A 26,362-nucleotide genomic window follows, 5' to 3' on the forward strand; every position below is an offset into this window, starting at 1 on the left:
TATATAAGCACATTTTGACAAACACACACACACACACACACACACATATATATATATATATATATATATCAGTGGCGATTTCTGTAAGACTGCAAGGGAAGCTCAGCTTCCCCTAAAATGTCAAAAATTAAATGGTCAAATATGTACAGTTGTGTTAACATTTCATTGACTACAAATGCGTTAGAACACGTTCATCTTGAAGACGAGTTCGTTCAGAATCAGCTACTTATCACAAATCGACTCGATTTTGTTAACTTAACTCATACATTCCCGGAGCTTCAATGCATTTACCCACAGAAGCTGAGCGTCTCTTTGCTTCATGGGCTGCACGCTGAGCGTCTCTGGGGGTGAATGAGCTGTGGGCGGGTCTGGACGCTGAGCTTCTGCAAGATGATTGGAGGATCAGTCGAAAGGCTGAATCCCGTTTTGATTGACAGCTGTCGCTGGGAGCTTCAGTACCATCGCAGATTTTGCGAGTGAAGTCGGAAGACAAACTGCAACCCATTTCAGGCCATTTTCTTGAAAACTAACAAAGGGGAGAATTTATACATTTATATATAAATAAATTGACAAATTTTATGATGTAAGCCTACAATGAGCTTCCCCTCTTTGAAAGACCAGCAGCCGCCACTATATTTTTTACCTATGCGATATATTGGAAATGGGAATGTCAGATCTCAGGTTTGGAGCGAGGTAGGACTTCCAAATCTGCGCTCCTCTCTAAGTCTCCACCTCCCCAACCTATGGTGCAAGTTTGAAAAAGATCAGAGAAACAAAGAAAAAAATTGGACCACAAAATCTCTAAGGGTTTTGGTCATATTATACTGGTTTTGGACCAAATAAAAATAAAAATAAACTCATACCATTTCCAGTATAATAAAGGCATGACAAATATACAGCTTTTGGACAGTGAAAAGTCATCCCATTTGCAATATATTGAATACTTGAGTGGGGTCCCATAAGCAGCATACAGTAGTGAAGGCCCAAATGCTTATTTTTCACACTTCCCAAGGGTCTACAGACACGAAACACATACCAATGGATTCGTCTTGATGAGTAGATGTCATTTGACCCCAGAAACGGCAGCTAATTCGCCCCGTTTTTTATAATTTTTTTTTACTAAATTAACATGATTATCGGGCACTTTGTTGGACAAATTTGGTACCCATGCACTCGGGAGGACTCCTAGATTACGATTCAATCGAGTCCCGGTGTCTGTGTTCGAATGTTTATTCCCGCCAAGCCTATGAGGCCTACGTTAGCAACCGAATGCTAATGAAACTCGTTTTTCATACTTCCCGGTGGTCAACATGCAAGATACACATATCAATAGATTTGTCTCGATGAGTAGATGCTGTTTGACACCAGCAGCTTGAGCTAACTCCACGGGAAATCGCGGGAAATCGCCCCGTTTTTATAACGTTTAGCTACTAAATTAACATGTTTATTGGGCACTTAGGTAGACAAATTTGGTATGGTTACACTCGGGAAAACTCGTAGTTTGTAATGCAAACAAGTTTTGTTGTCCTAGAGGTTCTGGAACCTTTAGAAATGGTTCAAAGTCAGGCAAAAGAAACACAGGAAGGCCTTAAAAATGTTCAAGTGGACCTAGGGCTTCCAGATTTTTCACACTGCTTCTAGAGGTGTCCACAGCCCACACATTCGAGTTTTGAGTCGATCGGACCTTTCAAAGCAGTGTTACATAGAGCGTGTAAGAATCTGAATGGGAATAAATTGGGATTTGGACGTGTCCAAACGGGGTAGCAAGGTCCGATGGGTCCGAAATTTTGGCAACATTGTCGACATAGGCTCCAGATAAACATACTCAAATTTGGAAGCGTTCGGGCATTCGGAAGTACTTTTTATTGGGGCAACGATTCGAGCAAAATCCATGCAGACTTGCACCTTGGCCTTATGCCTTTCTCAGTGAAGGAGGAGAAATACTGAAAGGCCTTAAAAATCTTCATGTGGACCTAGAGCTTTCAGATTTTTCAGACTACTTCTAGAGGTGTTGACTGCCCACATGGTTAAGTTTTAAGTCAAATGGCCCAAGTGGTGTCCAAAAAGTTCTTATGGGATTTGAATGGGAATATATTGGAATTGGAACGTGTCCGAAATTTCGGCTACATTGTCATCAGAGGCTCTAGATAAACATACTCAAATTTGGAACCGTTCAGGCATTCCAAAGTATTTTTTATCTGGACAACGATTCGAGCAAAATCCATGCAGACTTGCCATGTTTTCTTAAGGTCAGCACTTAGAATTTCAAGTACTAAACTTTACTAAAGCCCCTGGGAGAACTGCAAATCCTTTTTAGGTGCTGGGTCAACCACGAAAGGTACTTCAGACAAAGATGACACTCAACGATACCCATTTTCAAAGGCTGCTTCTCAGATTAAAACTGAACACACATATAAAAAGAGTTGTTGCATCCGAAAAGATGTATTTACAAACACATGACAATCTTCTTCTTCTCCTGGGCCTTTGTCCCACTCGGTTGCGGGGTCAGCTCTTCGGCAGATCATGATCCGCACATCGATTTGGCACAGCTTTTACGCCGGATGCCCTTCCTGGCACGACCCTCCCTATTTTATCCAGGCTTTGGACCGGCACTACAATGCACTGGTTTGTGCATCTAGCGGCTAGGTATCTATAGGACAATTCAGTGTTTCCAATTAGCCTGGTGGCATGTCTTTGGACTGCGGGAAGAAACCGGAGCACCCAGAGGAAACCCACGCGGACACGGGGAGAACATGCAAACTCTGCACAGAAAGGACCCGGACCGCCCCACCTTGGGATTGAAATCCAGGACCTTCTTGTTGTGAGGCGACAGTGCTACCCACTAAGCCACCGTGCCGCCCTACAAACACATGACAATAATTTGCCAAAAATGCAACACGGGTCATTCCCATGCACATGTCCATGTTTTTCCACTGCCCCTTTTTATATCAGCCATTTCTAGCATGTTCTTTTGTCAAAGCATCTATGTTACACCCAATTCTGATGAGGCCGGACTGACCCATGGGTCCAAGCCCTTTCACATCCTGATGGAAGTACCCTTATTTGACTGACTGAAAAGCTGACCAAGTGAAACTCTTTAGTCATTCTGAGTGACTTGATCACTATTTATCAACTCTTCAGAGCTGTGATCCAAGAGCTTGCCAATGCATCACAGCCACCCGATAGATATCTAGCATGGTAAATATCTGTACCTATCAGTGGGTGGTGAATAACCATCAAACCAACCTAGGATGGTAAATGTACAGTATTCACACATCAGGGTATTTAATGGTTTTTTTAAATAAATGAGCAGGAAAATGTCCACTGAGGAGGACATTGGTCTAGTGATCAACTGGATTAAGTTGGCTGTTTTTTTGGTTGTAAACAGCCAACTCCCTGCTTTCTGACATTTTTCATCTTCTGCTTTGAATATCCTTGCAGCTCCAGTTGAATTATGGGATAGATTAACGATTAACGTGCTTGGTTCTCATACTTTAAAATGTTTGACGATGCAGTTCCACATCTGGGGATTTTTTGTATGTACTGTTTAATTAATACTACTGCTTTCATTTACTGTTATGTATACATATACAACAGTAATAATCAAATTACATTGACCTTTATGGCATTTGGCAGACGCTCTTATCCAGAGCGACTTACATTTATGCCATTTTTTTACATTTATGCAGGACTGGGTGTGGGGGAGGGGCAAGAACATAAGCTTTCCAAGTAAACTTCAGGATCAGGTTTTCTCTTTTCAAATTGAATGACAGAGCACAAATATTCAAATCACACTATAAAGATGTCCTACATGTTATATAAATACATAATACGCAGTGGTTTGGGCACAGCTAGCTGAATTCCATGTTTTGTTATTGGTTTAAACATCTTAATGTCTCTTCTATGGGATAGAAATTTGAACAATATTTTTTCTGTATGTAACTAAAAGAAAAAAAAAGTTAGCTTTTTAATGCATTATTACTTTTATACCAGGCACATTGTGTTTTTTCCCCTAGTACTTACATTCAGCAAGTAAAAAGTAATCATGCATTAAAATGTGCAGCACTTTGTTTCCTGTAGAGAATGTGTAAACTTATTTTTCTTTTTTTATTTTACTTACTTTTACAAAATCAGTAAAACATGGAATTTGATCAGAAGTATCCATTTGTTCTATACATGTAGTTCATGCTAAATTATTTAGCACAATATGTTGTTATCTACTGTATCTGATGTAAAAGCATCAGTAAAAATAAATAGCATTAAATATAGTGTAGTGTTGTGGTGGGACATTTCATACTGCGTTCATGTCACACTGGTTTGTGCATCTTCAGATCCAGAGCATAACAGGTCCAGAGTCAGGGTGGAGGAGGGGATAGAGAGAGAGAGCAATTAAGCACCTGTGAACTACTAATGCTTTGTTCAAGACACACTGAAATTGTTTATTAACTTGATCTGTATGAATGTATTTTATTCTGAAATGGAGAACTGCTCAGCCCTCTTTTGTTTTAGTAATTATTTTGAAGTCATACAACAATTTGAGCTCCTTCTGAGTTAATTAAGCCATCCCCTGACCTGATAATTGATATTATTAAAAAGAATGTTGTATTTTCTTGAATGTACAGATTTCTACAACACATTAAAGCGTTTAATAAAATGTCTCTGAAGCTGTGTTTGGGTAATGATTTTATGGGAGAGTGATTAACTTCATGAGAAGTAAAATGGCACTGAAACATTTGATAAAACACCCCGCCATCATAAACGCACGTGTGCAGTTCTGCACTTTCTCTGTGCACCTTGAACGCATCATTATAATCATGCTCGGTGCGCGCGAGACACGGAGGTTTCAGAGGCTGCGCGAGCATCATCAGCGCTGTGTGGAGCGGCACGAGCTGGAGTCCCGAGAGAGGAACAGACTGGAGCACGAGGAAAGTGTGAAGCTGCTGCAGGTAAGACCTGTTTTACTCTTCTATTCAACTGTAAACTCAGGCTGTACTCAGAGCTTTAATCCGTCCAACACACAACACATACTGATGCTTTCACCTCGTTTTTCACCTGCATGACTTGGTATTTAAACAAATGAGGGTTTAAATGTAGATAAAACACACTCAGGTGTGAATGTAATCATGTGTTTTAGCAGTTTGAGTCAACAGTCAGTGATGGTTTTGTACTGGATACCTTTAAATTCAGGTGTTCCTAATATTTAGATTCCCGCGTGTAACTAAGTGGGGTGGGGTGGGGGAGGGTAAAGTGCACCATTTACATTTACATTTTCAGCATTTAGCAGACGCTTTTATCCAAAGCGACTTACACAATGAGCAATTGAGGGTTAAGGGCTTTGCTCAGGGAGCCAACAGTGGCAACTTGGTGGTGGCGGGGCTTGAACCGGCAACCTTCTGTTTACTAATCCAGTACCTTAATCACTGAGCTATCACTGCACCATGAGCTCTGTGATAACACGCACTTACATTTAGGTTCATCTGGGGTTTTTTTTCTGTTTGTTTGTTGACCTGAAGCAAAATTATTTTACTGATATTTCAAATGTGTACTAAACTTTACAGAGAATGGACAAACAAGAGGATAAACAAGAGGATAAACAAGAGGATAAACAAGAGGACAACATGGTATGTATTTATTTTGACATGTATTCTTTTCATGTGAACTATAAATAGAATTTGATTAAAAAAACTACTTAAACGAACCCACTCCATCCAGTTATCCCCAAAGGCTCTTTTAAGAGCCACTTACATGCTTCCACTGAAATGGGCACTTTTTATAACTTTTTATTTATTTATTTATTATTCCATTGTGTGTGCATGTTCCGAGTTATAATTTAGTTATATTTATCAATTATAAATATTAGGAAAAACTGGTTGTTTGTTTGTGTGTGTGTGTAGAGATGTACTTTACATGTTCTTACAACAATTATAAACATACATAAGTACAGCTGATTAAAGATTGGCAGGTGGTGTCTTATAACACATAAGAGTAATATAGTCGTTATGAGTAGAAACAACAAAAACATGACAGTAAAGAAGAGGGAGTGGTAAATTGCAGCAGTAATGCAAAAAAAAAGATGAATAATCAGTAATTATTATTCAGAATAATAAATCAATAATAAAATACTATTCTAGGTACTCAACACAGGGTAATTACAGGCATTTTAGAACAGATATACTGTATAATATTAAGTGTAAATAATCATAATTACTCATAATAATGATTTTTATTTCTATTATAGTTGTTGTAATAATAGTATTATTGGTGATGGGAGTAGTAACTGTAATTATAATGTTATGGAGAACCAATAGACGGTTAGTGGAGCGTTTCTTCCATCTTCCAACAAAATGTGAAAACACGAACTAAATCTGTGTGTATGTGTGTGTTTTCTTTTATGTATGTATACTTTTATGTATTTTTATGTAATATAAAAATTGTTAGGAGGATTTAGTGGCGTTGGTGTTGCACGGTGTACACAGTCTGTATTTTGTACTGTGTGTGTGTGTGTGTGTGTGTGTGTGTGTAACTTTAACCTTTGTCCTCTGAGTCCCGCAGCGGCGACTCCCATTTCTGACGGGTTTTTGTCACCGTTTGCAGGTTCTCCGGCTGGTACTCACACTCAGGCTGGAACTCATTGTTCTCGCTACCTGATCTGAAGGCATGAGGATCCAGGTGTGGTTCGTCAGCTCCGGCACCTGGAGCTAACCACACCTGGGTCCTCATGCCTGAGTGTGAGTACCAGCCGGAGAACCTGCAAACGGCGACAAAAACCTGTCAGAAATGGGAGTCGCCGATGTGGGACTCAGAGGACAAAGGTTAGGGTTACACACACACACACACACAAGTCGCACCAACTTGTGTTCCTAGGCAGCACAGATGATATCTGTTGAGCCCAATTTAAGCCCAACCTCCTTCTAACCCAAACTATGATAACCCAACATGTTTTTAACACTAATTAGGAAAACCCCAACATGTATCTAACCCAAATTAGAATGACCCCAAGCTAGTTCTAACCATAAAATAATCCTTTTTTTACTATCAGGCAATGACAATTAGAAGGAGGCAGAGTAAAAACATCAACATCATTTCACTATTAAATTTACTTTCACGAAAACAGGTGAGCATAAAAAGTGTAGGTTTTCACATTAACAATACACACAAAATCTTATTTCTATAACTTTTGGAACTTAATGACTTCATTTGCTGTTTTTCAGTCCTTTGAAGCAATGTTGTACATTGTTCACGTTCTTGTATTTCTCTCTGTGTTTAGTACCGTAATGGGGATTTAAATTATAAACCTTAACCTTAATGACTTCAGTAAATAAATAGACACCCTTGTGAACAAATTGCAGTTTTTATCTATTGCACTCACAGTTCTATTTGCGAACACATTACGGTGAAGCTGGATACACACGCACACACCTAAATCATAAACTGAGAGGGAAATAAATGAATAAATAAATGAATAAATTACTTAATTTGAGTTCATATACACTGACACATTCCTAAAACAACACATGGCTCTTTTTTAAACTCAGAAATGGCTTTAACACAGCTAACACTGAAACATAAAATATCTTATTTCACTTATTTGGATTTTATTGATACACAGCTTTGACAGCTTTCACTTTAACCAAGATGTGTCTGACTTTGAAATATGTTTATGAAACGTTATGCTTTAGCAGAATATGACTTATAATGTCCCATTTCTCACAATACAGTGAAATATACAAACACATTTTTAACACAGATGTCACTTATAAAGACTTTATAAATCAGTATTGTTCAGCACAGACAAATCCAAACACTGCTTTACACATTTTTTATGTATTTATGTGTTTAATGTGTTCATTGTTTATGTATTTATTTAGTTATTCACTCATTCATGACCCTAACACTCACTTTAACAACACATCTATGGCTCTAGAAGTCCAGGTGACACATATCCAGGGCCAGCTGTAGCCTAGTGGTTAAGGTACTAGGCTAGTGGTTAAGGTACTAGGCCAGTGACCAGAGGGTCACTGGTTCAAGCCCCACCACTGCTAGGTTATCACTGTTGGGCCCTTGAGCAAGGCTCCTAACCCTCAATTGCTCAGACTGTATACTGTCACTGTAATGTAAGTTGCTTTGGATAAAGGCGTCTGCTAAAGGCTGAAAATGTAAATATCCACCTATTTTACTTTAAAAAACAAAAAACTCTCTCTCTCTCTCTCTCTCTCTCTCTCTCTCTCTCTCTCTCTCTCTCTCTCTCAATTCAATTCAATTCAATTTGCTTTATTGACATGACAAATTTACATATTTGTATTGTCAAAGCTTACATTAGTATATATAAATATTTGAAAAAAAGAACAAGTATATACATAGAAAAAAAATGGTAATAAAATATTCATTATGTAATTAGACAATTATTCACACAAAAAAAAGAGAAAATATTACTGTGTGTGTGTGGTGGGTGTGTGATGTGTGTGTGTGTGTGTGTGTGTGTGTGTTGTGTGTGGTGTGTGTGTGGTGTGTGTGTGGTGTGTGTGCGGGGGGTGGGTGGGGGGATGATCTGGTGTTTCACTCACTGTCCCGGAGTGTGTGACACTCCTGTACATATCTGGCTGCAGTGGAGGCTGATGGTCCATCTCCTAATATAATGGCCAGTTTCTCGCTGTCTGTCAGCGTTCTGAAGCCGCTCACCTCTCTTCCAAACTGATCAAAATATTTGTGTCTAATTGTTGTGTATTTTGGGCAGTTTAGAAGGAAGTGCACCTCTGTCTCAACCTCACCTGTCCTGCAGTGACCACACAGTCTCTCCTCTCTGGGGATCCAGGACTTTTTTAACCTGCCTCTCTCGATGGCCAGGCTGTGGTCACTCAGTCTGTAGTTGGTGAGAATGTGTCTCTGCTTCGTATCTCGGACAGTGAGGAGATACGTGGCCAGGTTGTATTCATGTTTTAGGGTCAGATAGCAGTTCAGTCTGTTTTGGGATTGAGTTTGGGTTGTCCAATGTTCCAGATAAGTGTTTTTGAGGTGTTTGATAATTTGGGTGATCCTGATTGGTGTTTGGGAAGCAGTGCTGGTCAGAGAGTTAGGGTTGTTAGGGGTCAGTGTGTTGGTCAGTCTCTGGACCAGCTGACACAGGGGACTCTTTTCAGGGTAGAGCTCTTGCGATAGGAGTGCCTGAAACTGCAGGCTTGTTGTGGGACTGGATTTTAGGTGCATCCAGAATTTAAGGGCTCTTTTTTTAATATTAATAATTAATGGGTATCGGCCTAATTCAGCCCTGCATGCGTTGGTTGGGGTTTTTCTTTGTACATGTAAAATCATTCTGCAGAATTCTGCATGCAGGACTTCAGCGGGATGCTTGTCCCATCTAGTGTAGTCTCTCTCTCACACACACACACACACACACACACACACACATCTGCAAAAGCTAGCAACAAACACTGGTGTTGTCCATTTATATATTACACATTCCAACACAATTTTACTCTCATGTTCTATTGACCCTACACCTCCTCCTACACTGCTGCAGGTGTTTTAGATCTTTGTTTTTATCATAACGTGTCTCTAATGCTACTTTCACAAGCACTGAAAGGTTTCTAAAGCTATTTGTTTGTTTCAAATTCAATATTCACTACATTGTATAGGGTTTAGGGTTGTTTGTTTGTTTGTCTTTCTTTCTTTTGGCACAACATGTTTAGAAAAAAAATTCTTAACATTAAACATTAGTTACAGAAAAATCTGTCATGTGGAATACATCACATCGATTGTGGACCGATTTACTGTGAGGATAAAACAGTGGAGGTTCTAAGTTACGCGCTTTACATGAGGCCTACTCCGAGCAGCTGCGGTCACAGTGGGCGGTCGCTGCTTAACTCCGCCCCATTGTCTTCAACTAGGTCCGGTAGAGGGAAATAACAGGCTCGCTGTGAACGCTCATCCTGCATTGACTCGCTTCATCTCGACGAGAGCAGTAACGATGTCCGGAAGAGGAAAAGGCGGCAAAGGTCTTGGAAAAGGAGGCGCTAAGCGTCACCGCAAAGTTCTCCGTGATAACATCCAGGGTATTACTAAACCCGCCATCCGCCGTTTGGCTCGCCGTGGCGGTGTAAAGCGTATTTCCGGCTTGATCTACGAGGAGACCCGCGGTGTGCTCAAGGTTTTCCTTGAGAACGTCATCCGTGATGCCGTCACCTACACCGAGCACGCCAAGAGAAAGACCGTCACCGCAATGGACGTGGTGTACGCTCTGAAACGCCAGGGACGCACCCTGTACGGATTCGGGGGTTAAACGTTCAGACCTCAACGCTAACACAACGGCTCTTTTAAGAGCCACACATATTTTCTACAAAAGAAAAAGTTCTCCTTTTTTATTATTAATATTGTTATTATTAGTAGTAGCACGTTCACTGATGCGTACATTTGCAAATCAGTCGTTTAGCCCCAAAAGCTTGAAATCATTATTATAAGTAAAAATAACACATTCACTTTATGTAGCCCTAAAAGCTTGGAATTATCATTAGTAATTTTAGTATTATTGTTTAGCTGTCATACGGCGTGTTTGCATACTACCAATGTACATCCATACTGTAGATTACACTACAATCATTAACATGATCTCTGTGTAAAATACAGTAAAACATTGTGCCCAAATGCCTTGCTTAAAAAACAAACAAAAAATATACATCTATCCTATCTATATATTTATATATAAAATGTAATAAAATATTGCTATTGATTCTTTTATATTCGGTTTTAAAACATGTCTCGACCTCAGATTAAGCGTGAACAGACAACAAAGAACAGATTCTAGTGAATGGGGCAGAACGGGGCGTGGAACGGTATGTCTCCTGTCCAATAGAAACCCAGGACCTTGGACCAATCAGAGTTACTTGTTTCATCTTGTCTTACTCAGCATGCAGGGTTAATAAAGCGGGCGTGTAGAGCGTCTACATTCACTTGCAGTTTGTTCTAGAGAAAACAGCAGCATCATGCCTGAACCAGCGAAGTCCGCGCCCAAGAAGGGCTCCAAGAAAACCGTCACCAAGACCGCCGTCAAAGGAGGCAAGAAGCGCAGAAAGTCCAGGAAGGAGAGCTACGCTATCTACGTGTACAAGGTCCTGAAACAGGTCCACCCTGATACCGGGATCTCCTCCAAGGCTATGGGCATCATGAACTCCTTCGTCAACGACATTTTCGAGCGTATCGCTGGTGAGTCCTCTCGTCTGGCTCACTACAACAAGCGCTCCACCATTACCTCCAGGGAGATCCAGACCGCCGTGCGCCTGCTGCTTCCTGGTGAGCTGGCCAAGCACGCCGTGTCCGAGGGTACCAAGGCCGTCACCAAGTACACCAGCTCCAAGTAAAGCGCCTTAGTCGCTCTGGCAAACCAACGGCTCTTTTAAGAGCCACCCATCTTATCAAGTTAAGAGAATTTTCCTCTTTTTAAATATTATATCTGAATATGTTATACACACTTTATCTAGATAGCTTCCCTTGTTTGTAATACTTGATTTTTTTTATTTATTAATATATTACTATTTTTGGGCACTGCTGTTTTTCACGAGTTGTCCACGACTGTCACTATGTGGTGAGTTTAGGAGATTACACAATAAAATTTCGCTACTCTAAAAAAAGATATTATAATACTAATAGCTGCTATTCTGTGGACTGTTACAGTTTTTGTGGACAGTTGGTTGTTCAACAGTATTTGAAAAAACATTTTTAAATGGTATCTTTTGTTGAGTTTTTATTACACAATATTTACTCTGACCTTTTTTGAATCCTGCACCTGAAAAATGACCCAAAGTATAAAAAAAACTAAAACTAATACTAGAACTGATAAAAACTACACTAAAACTAAGCATTAAAAAAATAATAAAAATTTAAAAGAACTAGCAAACCCACTATAAAAACAAGAGAAAAAAGTCACAATGAAATAAAACTAAACTATAATGAAAAATCCAAAACTATTATAACATTGATTCCTACATGTAATACATTAATGAATTCATTGTGAATATGCACAAGTTCATTTTGTCTAATGTAAGTGGTGGAGAAGGTACAGAATGTAGTCAAGTTAAAGTAGAGATGGGAGTGTCACCACTCTGTTCTCTCTACTGCTCTGGATACACTTAAAATATCGTCCCGTTATTAATGTTAGGATTGAAGTTGTGTTTAAGATGACAGTGTAATGGTCAACTATTATCATTAAACAGCATTAAGTGGCTCCATTTATATGCATTCTGACATTTCAAAGTCAGACACATCTTGATTAAAGTGAAAGTGATCTTAGCTGTGTATCAATAAAATCCAAATAAGTAAAATAAGACATTTTATATGTCGGTGTCAGCTGTGTTAAAGCCATTTCTAAGTTAAACATTAGAAAGTGCAGCTTTATAAATAAGATGTATCAGATAAATAACTTAAATAGACTCTTTTTTGTGAGTGTTAGAAAGATCAGTAGAATGTGAATGTTGGAGCCATGTGTTGTTTTAGAAATGTGTCAGTATATGTGAACTTAAAGCTGACACGGGGATGTTCTGTAGATCTTACAGCACAAATATGTAGGAATGACTGAAATGAATGTCAGTGTGTTAAAATATTCTTCTTATTATCATCATTATTATTCTAAATTATGTTTTTTTCTTCTTCCATTTCAGCTGCATGACAGTTAAGCACCCTGGACTCGATCTAGTCCTGCTTGGTAGCTGTGTTTTACTCCGCACTAAACAGAGTAACAGAACAAAAACATGCCAGTAAAGAAGAGGGAGCAGTAAATTGCAGCGGTGGTTAAAATATAACGCTACTAATGCAAAAAAAAAAAAAAAAGTCAGAAGAAATCAGTAATTATTATTCAGAATAATGTATCAATATCAATAATAAAATATTATTTTAGGTACTCAACACAGGGTACTTACAGGCATCTTAGGAAAGACATATTGTAAAATATTAACTGTAAATAATCATAATTACTCATAATAATCAATTTGTTTTTTTCTATTATAGTTGTTGTCGTAATAATAGTATTATTGGTGATGGTAGTAGTAGTAGTAACTTATAATATAACTAGTTACTTATAATGTTATGGAGAACCAATAGACAATTAGTGGAGCGTGGCTCCCATCTAGTGGTCAAAATGTGACAACACACGAACAAAATGTATATGTGTATAAGTGTTTTCTTTTATGTATGTATTTTTTTTATGTATTTGTGTGTGTGTGTGTTTGTGTGTGTGTGTATACACACATTTTACTCAAACACACACAGATACTACTAATAAACAAAAGTGCTGTAAGAACTGGTGACAAACATACACAATACACAACACAGAATTGCAGGACTGCAGTCTGAGTCCAACACTGTTTAATATCTACATAAATGATTTAGTGTGCAGCTCCCGGACACACTCTGCAGGACGGGGAAGTAAAATTTATACTCTATGCAGCTGCACCTAGACCTGTTGGAGCAGTACTGCCAGAACTGGGCCCTAGCAGTACATCTAAAGAAAACAGAAATGATGGTGTTCCAAAAACAAACCTAGATGTCAGGAATACATGGCACCAGTTTACCATGGTCAGCACTGCCCTGGAGCACACAATGCAGTACACTTACCTTGGTCTCATCATTACATTTACATTTTCAGCATTTAGCAGACGCGTTTATCCAAAGCGACTTACAGTACAGTTACAGTATACAATCTGAGCAATTGAGGGTTAAGGGCCTTGCTCAAGGGCCCAACAGCAGCAACCTGTCAGTGGTGGGGCTTGAACCAGCAACCTTCTGATTACTAGTCCAGTACCCTAACCACTAGGCTACGGCTGTACTCATTACTGAATCAGTGAGTTTCAGCATGGCAGTGAATGCACTAAAGGAAAAAGCCGGCAGAGGCCTGTACACAATCAGGAGGAGATTTTACAACATTGACATCCCCACCTCAATGGAGTAAATTATTTGTTAGTGTGATACAGCCCGTTGCACTGTACGGGAGTGAAGTATGGGGTCCACTCAATTTTTTACAGTTCTATTAAATGGTACAAACATCCAACAGAAACCCTGCATGTTCATTTCTGTAGAATGATTTTATAAGTCCAAAGGAAAACACTGACCATCACCTGCAGGGCAGAAATAGGCCGAATTTAAACATACAAAAAAGATCTCAACATTTCTTGATACACCTAAAGTCAAGTCCCAAAGAGTCACTACAATTTAAAGCACTACAGCACATACAGGCCTCACCATAGATCACAGCACTGTCCAACAGCTCATAGCTAACAGTAAGAACAGGTATCTAGAACACTGGGAGAACCAAATCCAATCTCACAGTAGACTAGAATACCATCGTGAAATAAAAAGTAAATATAAACTGGAGCCACATCTTACAGTGGAGACAGAGATGCACTTCCTTCTTCACTGCCAAAAATTCAAACCAACACAAGAAAATGTCACAGACAGATTTAAACAACAAATCCCTCACTGCACAGTACCTGAGACACACACACACACACACCTATATATGTTTATTAAGAACATTTTTATATCCTCTGTATATCGTTATGTAAATTAGACAAATTATTTTTTATTGTCTATTATTTGTGTTCTCTGTTCAGTTTTACTGTTTATAGTTTGTACTGCTTTGGGAATATTGTTTTCTACTGTCATGCCTACAGAGCTACTTGAATCTGAATCTACATAGTACATAAATAACAGCAGTCAGAAACTGAGCATCATGTTAGGAGAGGAGAAGGAGAGAAGCACTGTAGCAGCACAGTATGTATCTGCCTGCAACAGTCTGAGAGACACGGACTGATACACCCGAACAGAGGAACAGTCTGAATTAACCCACAAAGAGAAAGTGTTCCATATATACATGTCTTTTATTTTTAAATTTTAAATTTTTTTTATTTATATTTCCTTTTTTTCCCCTGTATATACATTCATATTCTGTCTTTTCAATGCTTTAGCAATACTGTAAGTATTACAACAGTCACGCTAATAAAGCTCTTGGAATGAAATAGAGAGAGAAAAAAACAGATATAGAGATAAAGATTATTTATTTATTCATTTAAATTATTATTATTATTGTATGGTTATTTATTTATTTTTACTTTTTTAAGCACCACACCATATGTGGAATAATAATCATAAGCACTAGCTGTAGTAGTAGTAGGGCTTTTTTTTCTGTTGTATTTGTTTTTGTTTTAGGCCATCAATCCTGTGATAATTTTATTCTTGCTCTTCTTCTGTTATTATGACATCATCATCATCATCATCATCATTATTTTCATCATCATCACTAAACATGGACATACAGTCCAATGAGAATTTGTCACACATGAGGCACAAGAAAACAGATAATTTAATATCTGCAAATGATACGTAAAGACGAAAAGCCTTATTAATTTAAATGTTTTTAAATAAACATCAACCTCTATTTTTTCTTTTAAAATTATTTTAATTTAATTATAAAGAGGATATGATCTCAGTCTTTTACCGATCCCTAAAGAGTTCTCTCTTCTCCCTGAAGTATTTTTACTAATCATCAAATAATCTGTTTTAAAGAAGAAAAACTCATCATTCTATAAATAAAAGACATTTAAACATGTACATATATGTAAATAACATTATAACAGTAATACTTCCTCTAATTAGTGCCTTAATGTCCCGATAGCAATCTATTACGTGACTTTTGCCGGACGCTGTGCGTGGGGCCCCCCGTATTTTGGGCCTCAGATCGCCTCTGCTTTCGGTACCCAGGGTCCCCGGCCCGAGGCCGGCAGGGGCCCGCAACCCGTCCGGCTCTGCCACCCCAGAATTGTATTTCTGTATTGCAAATGGGATGACATGTATTACTACAGTATATTGCAAGTAGGACTTATGTCGCAACTGGAATGAGATCCTATATCATTACAGTATATCGCAAGTGAGATTCAGAATATATTGCAAATGGGATAAGTCTATTTATGATTATATAAGCAAATTTTGACAAACACACACACACACATATATATATATATATATATATATATATATATATATATATATCAGTGGCGATTTCTGTAAGACTGCAAGGGAAGCTCAGCTTCCCCTAAAATGTCAAAAATTAAATGGTCAAATATGTACAGTTGTGTTAACATTTCATTGACTACAAATGCGTTAGAACACGTTCATCTTGAAGACGAGTTCATTCAGAATCAGCTACTTATCACAAATCGACTCGATTTTGTTAACTCATACATTCATGCATTTACCCGCAGACGCTGAGCGTCTCTTTGCTTCTATGGGGCTGCATGGGCGGGACTTCGAAACTTGCCGGTCATTGGATAAATGCCACGATTTTGTCCCGCCCCCGGACGCTGAGCGTCTCTGGGGGTGAATGAGCTGTGGGCGGGTCTGGACGCTGAGCTTCTGCAAGATGATTGGAGGATCAGTCGAAAGGCTGAATCCCGTTTTGATTGACAGCTGTCGCTGGGAGCTTCAGTACCATCGCGGATTTTGCGAGTGAAGTCGGAAGACAAACTGCAACCCATTTCAGGCCATTTTCTTGAAAACTAACAAAGGGGAGAATTTATATATAAATAAATTGACAAATTTTATGATGTAAGCCGACAATGAGCTTCCCCTCTTTGAAAGACCAGCAGCCGCCACTATATTTTTTACCTATGCGATATGTTGGAAATGGGAATGTCAGATCTCAGGTTTGGAGCGAGGTAGGACTTCCAAATCTGCGTTCCTCTCTAAGTCTCCACCTCCCCAACCTATGGTGCAAGTTTGAAAAAGATCAGAGAAACAAAGAAAAAAATTGGACCAAAAAATCTCTTAAGGGTTTTGGTCATACTATACTGGTTTTGGACCAAATAAAAATAAAAATAAACTCATACCATTTCCAGTATAATAAAGGCATGAAAAATATACAGCTTTTGGACAGTGAAAAGTCATCCCATTTGCAATATATTGAATACTTGAGTGGGGTCCCATAAGCAGCATACAGTAGTGAAGGCCCAAATGCTTATTTTTCACACTTCCCAAGGGTCTACAGACACGAAACACATACCAATGGATTCGTCTTGATGAGTAGATGTCATTTGACACCAGAAACGGCAGCTAATTCCGCTGGAAATTGCCGAAAATCGCCCCGTTTTTTATTATGTAATTAATTTTTTTACTAAATTAACATGTTTATCGGGCACTTTGTTGGACAAATTTGGTACCCATGCACTCGGGAGGACTCCTAGATTACGATTCAATCGAGTCCCGGTGTCAGTGTTTGACTGTTTATTCCCGCCAAGCCTATGAGGCCTTTGTTAGCAACCGAATGCTAATGACACTCGTTTTTCATACTTCCCGGTGATCAACATGCAAGATACACATATCAATAGATTTGTCTCGATGAGTAGATGCTGTTTGACACCAGCAGCTTGAGCTAACTCCACGGGAAATCGCGGAAAATCGCCCCGTTTTTATAACGTTTAGCTACTAAATTAACATGTTTATTGGGCACTTAGGTAGACAAATTTGGTATGGTTACACTCGGGAAAACTCGTAGTTTGTAATGCAAACAAGTTTTGTTGTCCTAGAGGTTCTGGAACCTTTAGAAATGGTTCAAAGTCAGGCAAAAGAAACACAGGAAGGCCTTAAAAATGTTCAAGTAGACCTAGGGCTTCCAGATTTTTCACACTGCTTCTAGAGGTGTCCACAGCCCACACATTCGAGTTTTGAGTCGATCGGACCTTTCAAAGCAGTGTTACATAGAGCGTGTAAGAATCTGAATGGGAATAAATTGGGATTTGGACGTGTCCAAACGGGGTAGCAAGGTCCGATGGGTCCGAAATTTTGGCGACATTGTCGACATAGGCTCCAGATAAACATACTCAAATTTGGAAGCGTTCGGGCATTCCGAAGTATTTTTTATTGGGGCAACGATTCGAGCAAAATCCATGCAGACTTGCACCTTGGCCTTATGCCTTTCTCAGTGAAGGAGGAGAAATACTGAAAGGCCTTAAAAATCTTCATGTGGACCTAGAGCTTTCAGATTTTTCAGACTACTTCTAGAGGTGTTGACTGCCCACATAGTTGAGTTTTAAGTCAAACGGCCCAAGTGGTGTCCAAAAAGTTATTATGGGATTTGAATGGGAATATATTGGAATTGGAACGTGTCCAAACAGGCTCTAGAAAGGTCAGACGAGTCCGAAATTTCGGCTACATTGTCATCAGAGGCTCTAGATAAACATACTCAAATTTGGAACCGTTCAGGCATTCCAAAGTATTTTTTTTCTGGACAACGATTCGAGCAAAATCCATGCAGACTTGCCATGTTTTCTTAAGGTCAGCACTTAGAATTTCAAGTACTAAACTTTACTAAAGCCCCTGGGAGAACTGCAAATCCTTTTTAGGTGCTGGGTCAACCACGAAAGGTACTTCAGACAAAGATGACACTCAACGATACCCATTTTCAAAGGCTGCTTCTCAGATTAAAACTGAACACACATATAAAAAGAGTTGTTGCATCCGAAAAGATGTATTTACAAACACATGACAATCTTCTTCTTCTCCTGGGCCTTTTTCCCGCTCGGTTGCGGGGTCAGCTCTTCGGCGGATCATGATCCGCACATTGATTTGGCACAGTTTGACCCACTTTTGTTTTTCTTGTAGGAAGATTGTTTGTGCAGACGTTTAGACATGGCCTGTGCATCTCTATCTACCGTCCGCTTCTCTAAACATCTAAGGAATTCACACAAGAAAAACAAAAGTGGCCAACTGGCTGAAATAATTAACACAAAATAGACAGAACATTGTTTATTAGGGATGGAACATTTGATACCGAGGCTTTGAAGCTTGTTTCACTTTTGTAACACTCGACTCAGTGTATCGGAGCTTGTATTAAACCAGCAGGAATGTGCGGGACTGATTCAAAGCTTTCGTGCTTTTATCTCACTGACTATATAAGAGACAGTCGTTGACTTGACTTGACTTGACAGTCAAACAGTGGTGGCTCCTGCCAAATCTCTCAGGGGGGGCAATTGTTGCGATGATGGCCAAGGTGACCTGTTGAATGGGTAAATTAATGCTTAAATAATTAACATCTTAAGTCATCTGTCAGTTTGCCCTCACAAATAACTTTGAACATGGAGAGAGACCAGCTTTACCATTAATCATAAAATGAAGTAAAGCCTTCACACTAACAATTTAATTCAGTCTTCATCAGCATTTTATTTTAGGTGCTAGCTGCTCCAACTAGAGTTGCCAACTTTCAGAACTGTGCAACCCAAAATATAACGGGTCATACACAGTTTTATTTAGGCTGTTTAACATTTATTATTTTCATTCTTTATAATAATAAATCAAAACCATATTTTAGGTTAAACAACATGCATAAAGAACATCATGTAACATTTTTTCTCAATAGTGTAAACAACGTTTTTACATGATCCATCACACAGACATGCAGCCCTGTTCTGGACTGCGTTGCTTAGGGGGGCAGTGAGAAAAGTACTGACCCTGTTACTTTACTTTCGCCCTACACACGGCGTTACTAAGACTAAAAGTGAACACTACTTACAATAATAACCGAACCCCTTTTAATTCCCGCGGTAGCAGCTGTTTTCTTCTGTTTCATACATATCACCCCGTCTCAGTCTAATCTGCAGCGTTTCTCTCCCATTGATAAAAATGCGGAACATCATCTTTAGTTTCCAAATAAGGAACGATTACGTGTGACGCAGGCACGTATGTGCGAGCCCCTCCGGAGATCATTCAAAATGCATTATAGCTCCTGTAATACGAAAAAAAAGAGCTTTAACATGAGAGTCTATGAGAGCATTCTGGGGCGATTCTGCCCCTGCAGTCAAACTAGGGTTACCAACCACCCCGTAAAATACAGAATCGTTCTTTATTTGGAGACAAAACGCCGCGTTCAGTATTGAAATGATACAGGACAAGCTTCGTTCCGTATTTTTATCAATGGGAGACAAAGCGATATGTATTAACAGAAGGATACTGCTGCTATCGTGGGAATTAGAAAGTGTTCTTAGTAACGGTGTGTGCGCGCAGGTTTATCAGCATAACAACCTGTTTAATACACCGCTGTATGAGTAGCGCAGTGGGCAGAGTGCCTTGTTTTGTCTAAAATATGGTTCTGACTTATTATTATAAAGAATTAAAATAATATATGTTAAACACCCTAAATAAAACATTTTGATAATGTTCTCATGACGGTGTAAGACACGTTATATTTTTTATAGGTGCAACCCTATAACCACCCCCTCCTCCCTCACTCAGGTATTTTCAGCACAATCAGGAAAAGCTTCAAAAGCTTTAATGAGGCTTCATCTGCACATCACTATTGTTTAGTGTTACCATCACAAACTCTGTTCACTTCACCCCTGCAAAATAGTTTGATTGGCAACAGGTAAGCAACGAGCACTTCCTGTGTATTGTACTTACCCTTTCCATCAGATCGGCCATTTGTAAATTTGTTTCGGCATTGGTAAAAGTGTTTCAGCTCTTGTAAATTTGTTTTTGTTTTTGTAATTTTGTTTTGCAATTCTTAGCCACTGTAGTTTTGCCTCAGTAAATTAGTCCACAATCGATTTGATGTATTACACATATTTTCTGTAACTAAAGTTTAATTTTAATAATTTTGCAGTTTTAAACATGTTAAAAAAAGAAATTCAACAGGGCTTCCATGCAACCCTAAACCCTATTACAATGTACTAAAATCACCATATTTGTTGTATTTTTTAATATTGTACAATTAAGTGGGACAAATAGCCATTAGAGACATGACAATGTAGCCCAAAAAATAACCCATACTAGGATATGAGACAGAGTGGGAGAATAGAGCAGTGTATGATAAAAAATTCATATTAGGTCAAATCAGTCAAATTGTAGTGAAATTGAAATAAAACAAACAAATAGCTTTAGAAACCTTTCAGTGCTTGTGAAAGTAGCATTAGAGACACGTTATGATAAAAAAAAAAAATACATCTAAAACACCTGCAGTGGTGTAGGACGAGGTGTAGGGTGAATAAAACATGAGAGTAAAATTGTGTTTAGGAATGTGTAATATATAAATGGACAACGCTTGTGTTTGTTGCTAGCTTTTGCAGGTGTGTGTGTGTGTGTGAGAGAGAGAGAGAGAGAGAGAGAGAGAGAGAGAGAGAGAGAGACAGACAAATGTAAGTAAAATGGGTGGATATGTCTCACCTGGACTGCTAGAGCCATTAATGTTTTGTTAAATCGGGTGTAAGTCATGAATGAGTGATTAACTACATAAACAATGAATACATTAAACAAATACATACATAAAAATGGAGTAAATACGTTTTCAGATTATTCTGTGCTGAACAATACTGACTTATAAAGTCTTTATAAGTGACATCTGTGTTAAAAATGTGTTTGTATATTTCACTGTATTGTGAGAAATGGGACGTTATAAGTCATATTCTGCTAAAGCATAACGTTTCATAAACATATTTCAAAGTCAGAAACATCTTGGTTAAAGTGAAAGTGATCTTAGCTGTGTATCAATAAAATCCAAATAAGTGAAATAAGACATTGTATTTTAACTGTGTTAAAAAAGTTAAACGTTAAAAAGTGCATCTTTATAAAAGAGATGTATCAGATAAATAACTAAAATAGACTTGAATCTGTTTTGTGAGTGTTAGAAAGATCAGTGGAATGTGAATGTTGGAGCCATGTGTTGTTTTAGAAATGTGTCAGTATATGTGAACTTAAAACTGATACGGGGATGTTCTGTAGATCTTACAGCACAAATATGTAGGAATAACTGAAATTAATGTTAGTGTATTTAACTATTCTTCTTATTATCATCATTATTATTCTAAATTGTTATGTTTACTTTTTTCTTACATTTGTTCTTTCAGCTACATGACAGTTAAGCACCCTGGACTCGACCTAGTCCTGCTTGGTAACTGTGTTTTACTTCGCACTAAACAGCCTATTTTTCTAGTAGAAAAGGAAGCTCACATCCGCTTATAAATACATGTGGAAAACACCAAGGCTTTGTTTGCTCTTTTCAGTCTGTGTCTACAAGAAGATCGGGTTTCCTCAGCATATTTTTACGTGTAATAAGATGTGAAATGTGCGCTGCGTCGCTTTACGCATCAGGAGCGGTGTGCTGTTTTAGCAGAACACAAGGAAACAGAGCATCGTTAGGTTCCCTTTGCGGGCTTTTACATGAACGAGAGAGCTTATGTTCGGCCGACGTGCACTTTATTACCTCGCATTTTATATCAGGACTTGTATTTTAATCACTATTTGCCATGAGAAAACACAAGTGCGCATGTGTCACGGAAGCACACAGACGCTGCGCTGGCCGAGCTGAGTCTACACAGTTCTCATGTGTGCTATAAAGCCCCGCCCCCTCTCGTAAGAGGGAGGAATCTCTGTACAACAGAGCACAGCGCTTCACTCGCTCTTTCTTAGCGCCGTTTTAGCTCCAACAACGATGGTAGAAGAAGCTCCAGCACCGGCCAGCTCGGCCCCCGCCAAGGCTCCTAAAAAGAAGACCGCGGCCAAACCCAAGAAAGCGGGTCCCAGCGTCGGCGAGCTGATCGTCAAAGCTGTTTCCGCTTCCAAGGAGAGGAGCGGCGTGTCCCTGGCCGCCCTGAAGAAAGCTCTGTCTGCAGGTGGATACGACGTGGAGAAGAACAACTCACGCGTCAAACTCGCCGTCAAAAGCCTGGTGACCAAGGACATCCTGGTGCAGACCAAGGGCACCGGCGCCTCAGGATCTTTCAAGCTCAACAAGAAGCAGACCGAGGCGAAGAAACCCGCGGCCAAAAAAGCCGCCGCTCCTAAAGTGAAAAAAGCCGCAAAGAAACCCGCCGCTGCAAAGAAGCCCAAGAAGGTAACAGCCAAGAAGCCCGCAGCTAAGAAGTCTCCCAAGAAGGCCAAGAAACCCGCTGCTGCCGCTAAGAAAACCACCAAGAGCCCTAAGAAGCCGGCGACCCCCAAGAAGGCAGCCAAGAGTCCTAAAAAAGCCAAGGTAGCCAAACCCAAGACCGCTAAACCCAAAGCGACCAAGGCCAAAAAAGCTGCACCCAAAAAGAAGTAAACTTGTTCCTGTTTTCTTATCTTCATTTTCTTAAAACGGCTCTTTTAAGAGCCACCTATTTCCTCCCATAAAGAGTCGCGTTTCCTAAACACATATATACATATAAGCATGCATGCGAACATAAAACTATTCATACATGCAACCATACATACATACATACATATGTTGTGGAGAGTGATCAGCAAGGAGTTAAAAACACTAAGTATAACTGGTCCTGTTTTATGTATAATAATGATTTTGTCACACATCCCCATAAAACTGCGTATAAATGTGTATATGTATGTGCACTCACGTATATGAGCTCCTTACATAATGTAATTATTAGTGTAAATGTTATTGTGACATAATATAATGTAATTGTTGCTTAAGAGAAGCTTTTCTGTATCATACATTACACGGGCGGAAGAACGGAGGAGAAGAGAGGGGAGGAGGGGGCGGGGCAATATGTGAGGGGGCGTGTATGTGTTTCCCTGAGACATGACGGCGCGTTTATGATTGGCTCAGCTGTGCCTTCGCTCTAAGCCAATAGGAGAGAGGCCAGTTTTCCTATATCATACCGCTTCGAGCCTTCCCTCGGTTTACTTCAGTTTTGTTCCACGAACGCATCTGATCATCAAAATGAGTGGACGAGGGAAGACCGGTGGTAAGGCTAGAGCTAAGGCCAAGACTCGTTCGTCTCGTGCCGGACTTCAGTTCCCCGTGGGCCGTGTTCACAGACTGCTACGTAAGGGTAATTACGCCCACCGTGTGGGAGCTGGAGCTCCTGTCTACTTGGCTGCCGTGCTGGAGTATCTGACCGCTGAGATCCTCGAGTTGGCTGGTAACGCCGCCAGAGATAACAAGAAGTCTCGTATCATCCCTCGTCATCTGCAGTTGGCCGTGCGTAACGACGAGGAGTTGAACAGACTGTTTGGAGGTGTAACCATCGCTCAGGGCGGTGTGCTGCCTAACATCCAGGCTGTTCTGTTACCCAAGAAGACCGAGAAAGCAGCCAAGGCCAAGTAAAGTCGCTCTCGTGTTATAACCAAAAGGCTCTTTTAAGAGCCACCCATTTCCACAGAAAAAGTGCAATTTCCCCAGATAATGTGTAAACAAAACAAATGTAATATCGTTTAATAGACTCACACGGCATAAAACACGTGATTTATCACGTTAAAATTAACAAATCAATATGTACGATTTATTTTTTCCCTATCTATCTTATCTTTACATATATCCCTATATATGTATACATTAGCCAAGTTATAGATCACTTGCAGTAACAAAACCAACAATATAGACGATTAAAAGTGGTGCAACAAACGTGTTTGTGTAATACACATGAAACAAAAATAATAATAATGCTAATAATAACTAACAACAAGCAAAATGAACGAAATATTCAATAATATATTTTTTAAAAAGGTATATGCTTTAAATGCGATTGTAAGCCGTGTTCTAAAAGCACAAAGAAACAAAGGAAAGTATTATAAATCTCGCCAACAGCATAGAGGAAATATTATGTTTTTTGAAACGAGGCAGCGGCAGAACGCCGACCAGTAAGCGACATTTAACGTAAGCACGATCGTCCAATGAGAAAAGAGCTTCATCAAGACGCCCAATGAGCGCGGAGCGGCTCTGGTACTTAAATAGAGCGTGTTGGGCGGGCTAACATATTGTGTTCTACAGTTCGTGAAGTGCAGAGTTCCAGACGCGATGGCAAGAACCAAGCAGACCGCTCGTAAATCCACCGGTGGTAAAGCGCCGAGGAAGCAGCTCGCCACTAAGGCTGCCCGCAAGAGCGCCCCGGCTACCGGCGGTGTGAAGAAACCTCACCGTTACAGGCCAGGTACCGTGGCTCTGCGTGAAATCCGCCGTTATCAGAAGTCCACTGAGCTGCTCATCCGCAAGCTGCCCTTCCAGCGCCTGGTTAGAGAGATCGCTCAGGACTTTAAGACCGATCTGCGCTTCCAGAGTTCTGCCGTCATGGCTCTGCAGGAGGCCAGTGAGGCTTACCTGGTCGGCCTGTTCGAGGACACCAACCTGTGCGCCATCCATGCCAAGAGGGTGACCATCATGCCTAAGGACATCCAGCTGGCCCGCCGTATTCGCGGAGAGCGTGCTTAAACAAACCCACTCCATCCAGTTATCCCCAAAGGCTTTTTTAAGAGCCACTTACATGCTTCCACTGAAATTTGCACTTTTCATAACTTTTTTAATTTATTATTCCATTGTGTGTGCGTGTTCCGAGTTAAATTTTTAGTTATATTTATCAGTTTTAAATATTAGGAAAAACGGGTTTTTTTTGTGTGTGTGTAGAGATGTACTTTACATGTTCTTTATATATATACAATTATAAGCAAGGTTACATAAGTACAGCAGATTAAAGATTGGCAGATGGTGTCTTATAACACATGATTAATAATGTTTATAGTGGTGTATGTTTATGGGGTTCTATAAAGCATTAAGTTAGTAAGAGTAATATAGTAGTTATGAGTAGTAGAGTAACGGAATAAAAACATGACAGTAAAGAAGAGGGAGCTGTAAATTGCAGCGGTGGTAAAAATATTACACTACTAATGCAAAAAAAAAGATAAATAATCAGTAATTATTATTCAGAATAATAAATAAATAATAAAATACTATTCTAGGTACTCAACACAGGGTAAATAGAAACATTTTAGAACAGACGTACTGTAAAATATTAAGTGTAAATTATCATAATTACTCATAATAATGATTTTTATTTCTATTATAGTTGTTGTAATAATAGTATTATTGGTGATGGTAGTAGTAGTAGTAACTGTAATTATAATGTTATGGAGAACCAATAGACGGTTAGTGGAGCGTTTCTTCCATCTTCCAACAAAATGTGAAAACACGAACTAAATCTGTGTGTTTATGTGTGTATGTGTGTGTTTTCTTTTATGTATGTGTATTTTTATGTAATATAAAAAATAGTTAGGAGAATTTAGTGGCGTTGGTGTTGCACGGTGTACACAGTCTGTATTTTACACAGAGATGGTATTAACTGATTGTAGTGTAATCTACAGTATGGCTGTACATTGGTAGAATGTAAACACGCTGGATGAAGGCATAAGGAATGAGCAGAATATTGAATGTTAACCATAAGACTGGTTATTGTAATAATGGTAATAAAACAACCGAATTCACAATGATGCCTTTTCTAATTTGGAAATTCATGTGTTTCAGCCGCCACCTTAGCTAACAAGTGTTAACAAGTGTTATAAGCGAGTGAGATAAAGACCATGACTGAATTAGATTAAAGGGGAAGGCCACTTCCTGTTCCAGCAGGACTAA

The 26,362-nt window shown here is 39.3% G+C and overlaps 4 protein-coding genes and 1 pseudogene across 4 annotated transcripts in view; all 5 read left to right on the plus strand.

The window, feature by feature from the left end:
- Positions 1 to 15,017, plus strand: part of LOC134328396 (uncharacterized) — a 33,645-nt pseudogene extending 18,628 nt beyond the window's left edge.
- On the plus strand, positions 9,962 to 10,302 carry LOC134329089 (histone H4). The gene has a single exon (XM_063010336.1). It carries the CDS (start codon positions 9,965 to 9,967, stop codon positions 10,274 to 10,276), a length of 312 nt encoding a protein of 103 aa, XP_062866406.1. The 5' UTR covers positions 9,962 to 9,964; the 3' UTR covers positions 10,277 to 10,302.
- A 7,432-nt stretch (positions 15,018 to 22,449) lies between the features above and the next one.
- LOC134328866 (histone H1-like) lies at positions 22,450 to 23,122 on the plus strand. The gene has a single exon (XM_063010099.1). It carries the CDS (start codon positions 22,454 to 22,456, stop codon positions 23,060 to 23,062), a length of 609 nt encoding a protein of 202 aa, XP_062866169.1. The 5' UTR covers positions 22,450 to 22,453; the 3' UTR covers positions 23,063 to 23,122.
- A 558-nt stretch (positions 23,123 to 23,680) lies between these two features.
- The window catches only part of LOC134328804 (histone H2AX-like), a 92,717-nt gene continuing 90,035 nt past the window's right edge, over positions 23,681 to 26,362 (plus strand). Inside the window, exon 1 of the mRNA XM_063010033.1 lies at positions 23,681 to 24,063. Coding sequence (XP_062866103.1) covers positions 23,681 to 24,063 — 383 coding nt within the window. The remainder of the gene's footprint in view (positions 24,064 to 26,362) is intronic.
- On the plus strand, positions 24,758 to 25,242 carry LOC134328952 (histone H3). Its single transcript, XM_063010193.1, has one exon. It carries the CDS (start codon positions 24,758 to 24,760, stop codon positions 25,166 to 25,168), a length of 411 nt encoding a protein of 136 aa, XP_062866263.1. The 3' UTR covers positions 25,169 to 25,242.

Source organism: Trichomycterus rosablanca, chromosome 15, assembly GCF_030014385.1.
Source record: "Trichomycterus rosablanca isolate fTriRos1 chromosome 15, fTriRos1.hap1, whole genome shotgun sequence".
Classification (NCBI taxonomy): Eukaryota; Metazoa; Chordata; class Actinopteri; order Siluriformes; family Trichomycteridae; genus Trichomycterus; species Trichomycterus rosablanca.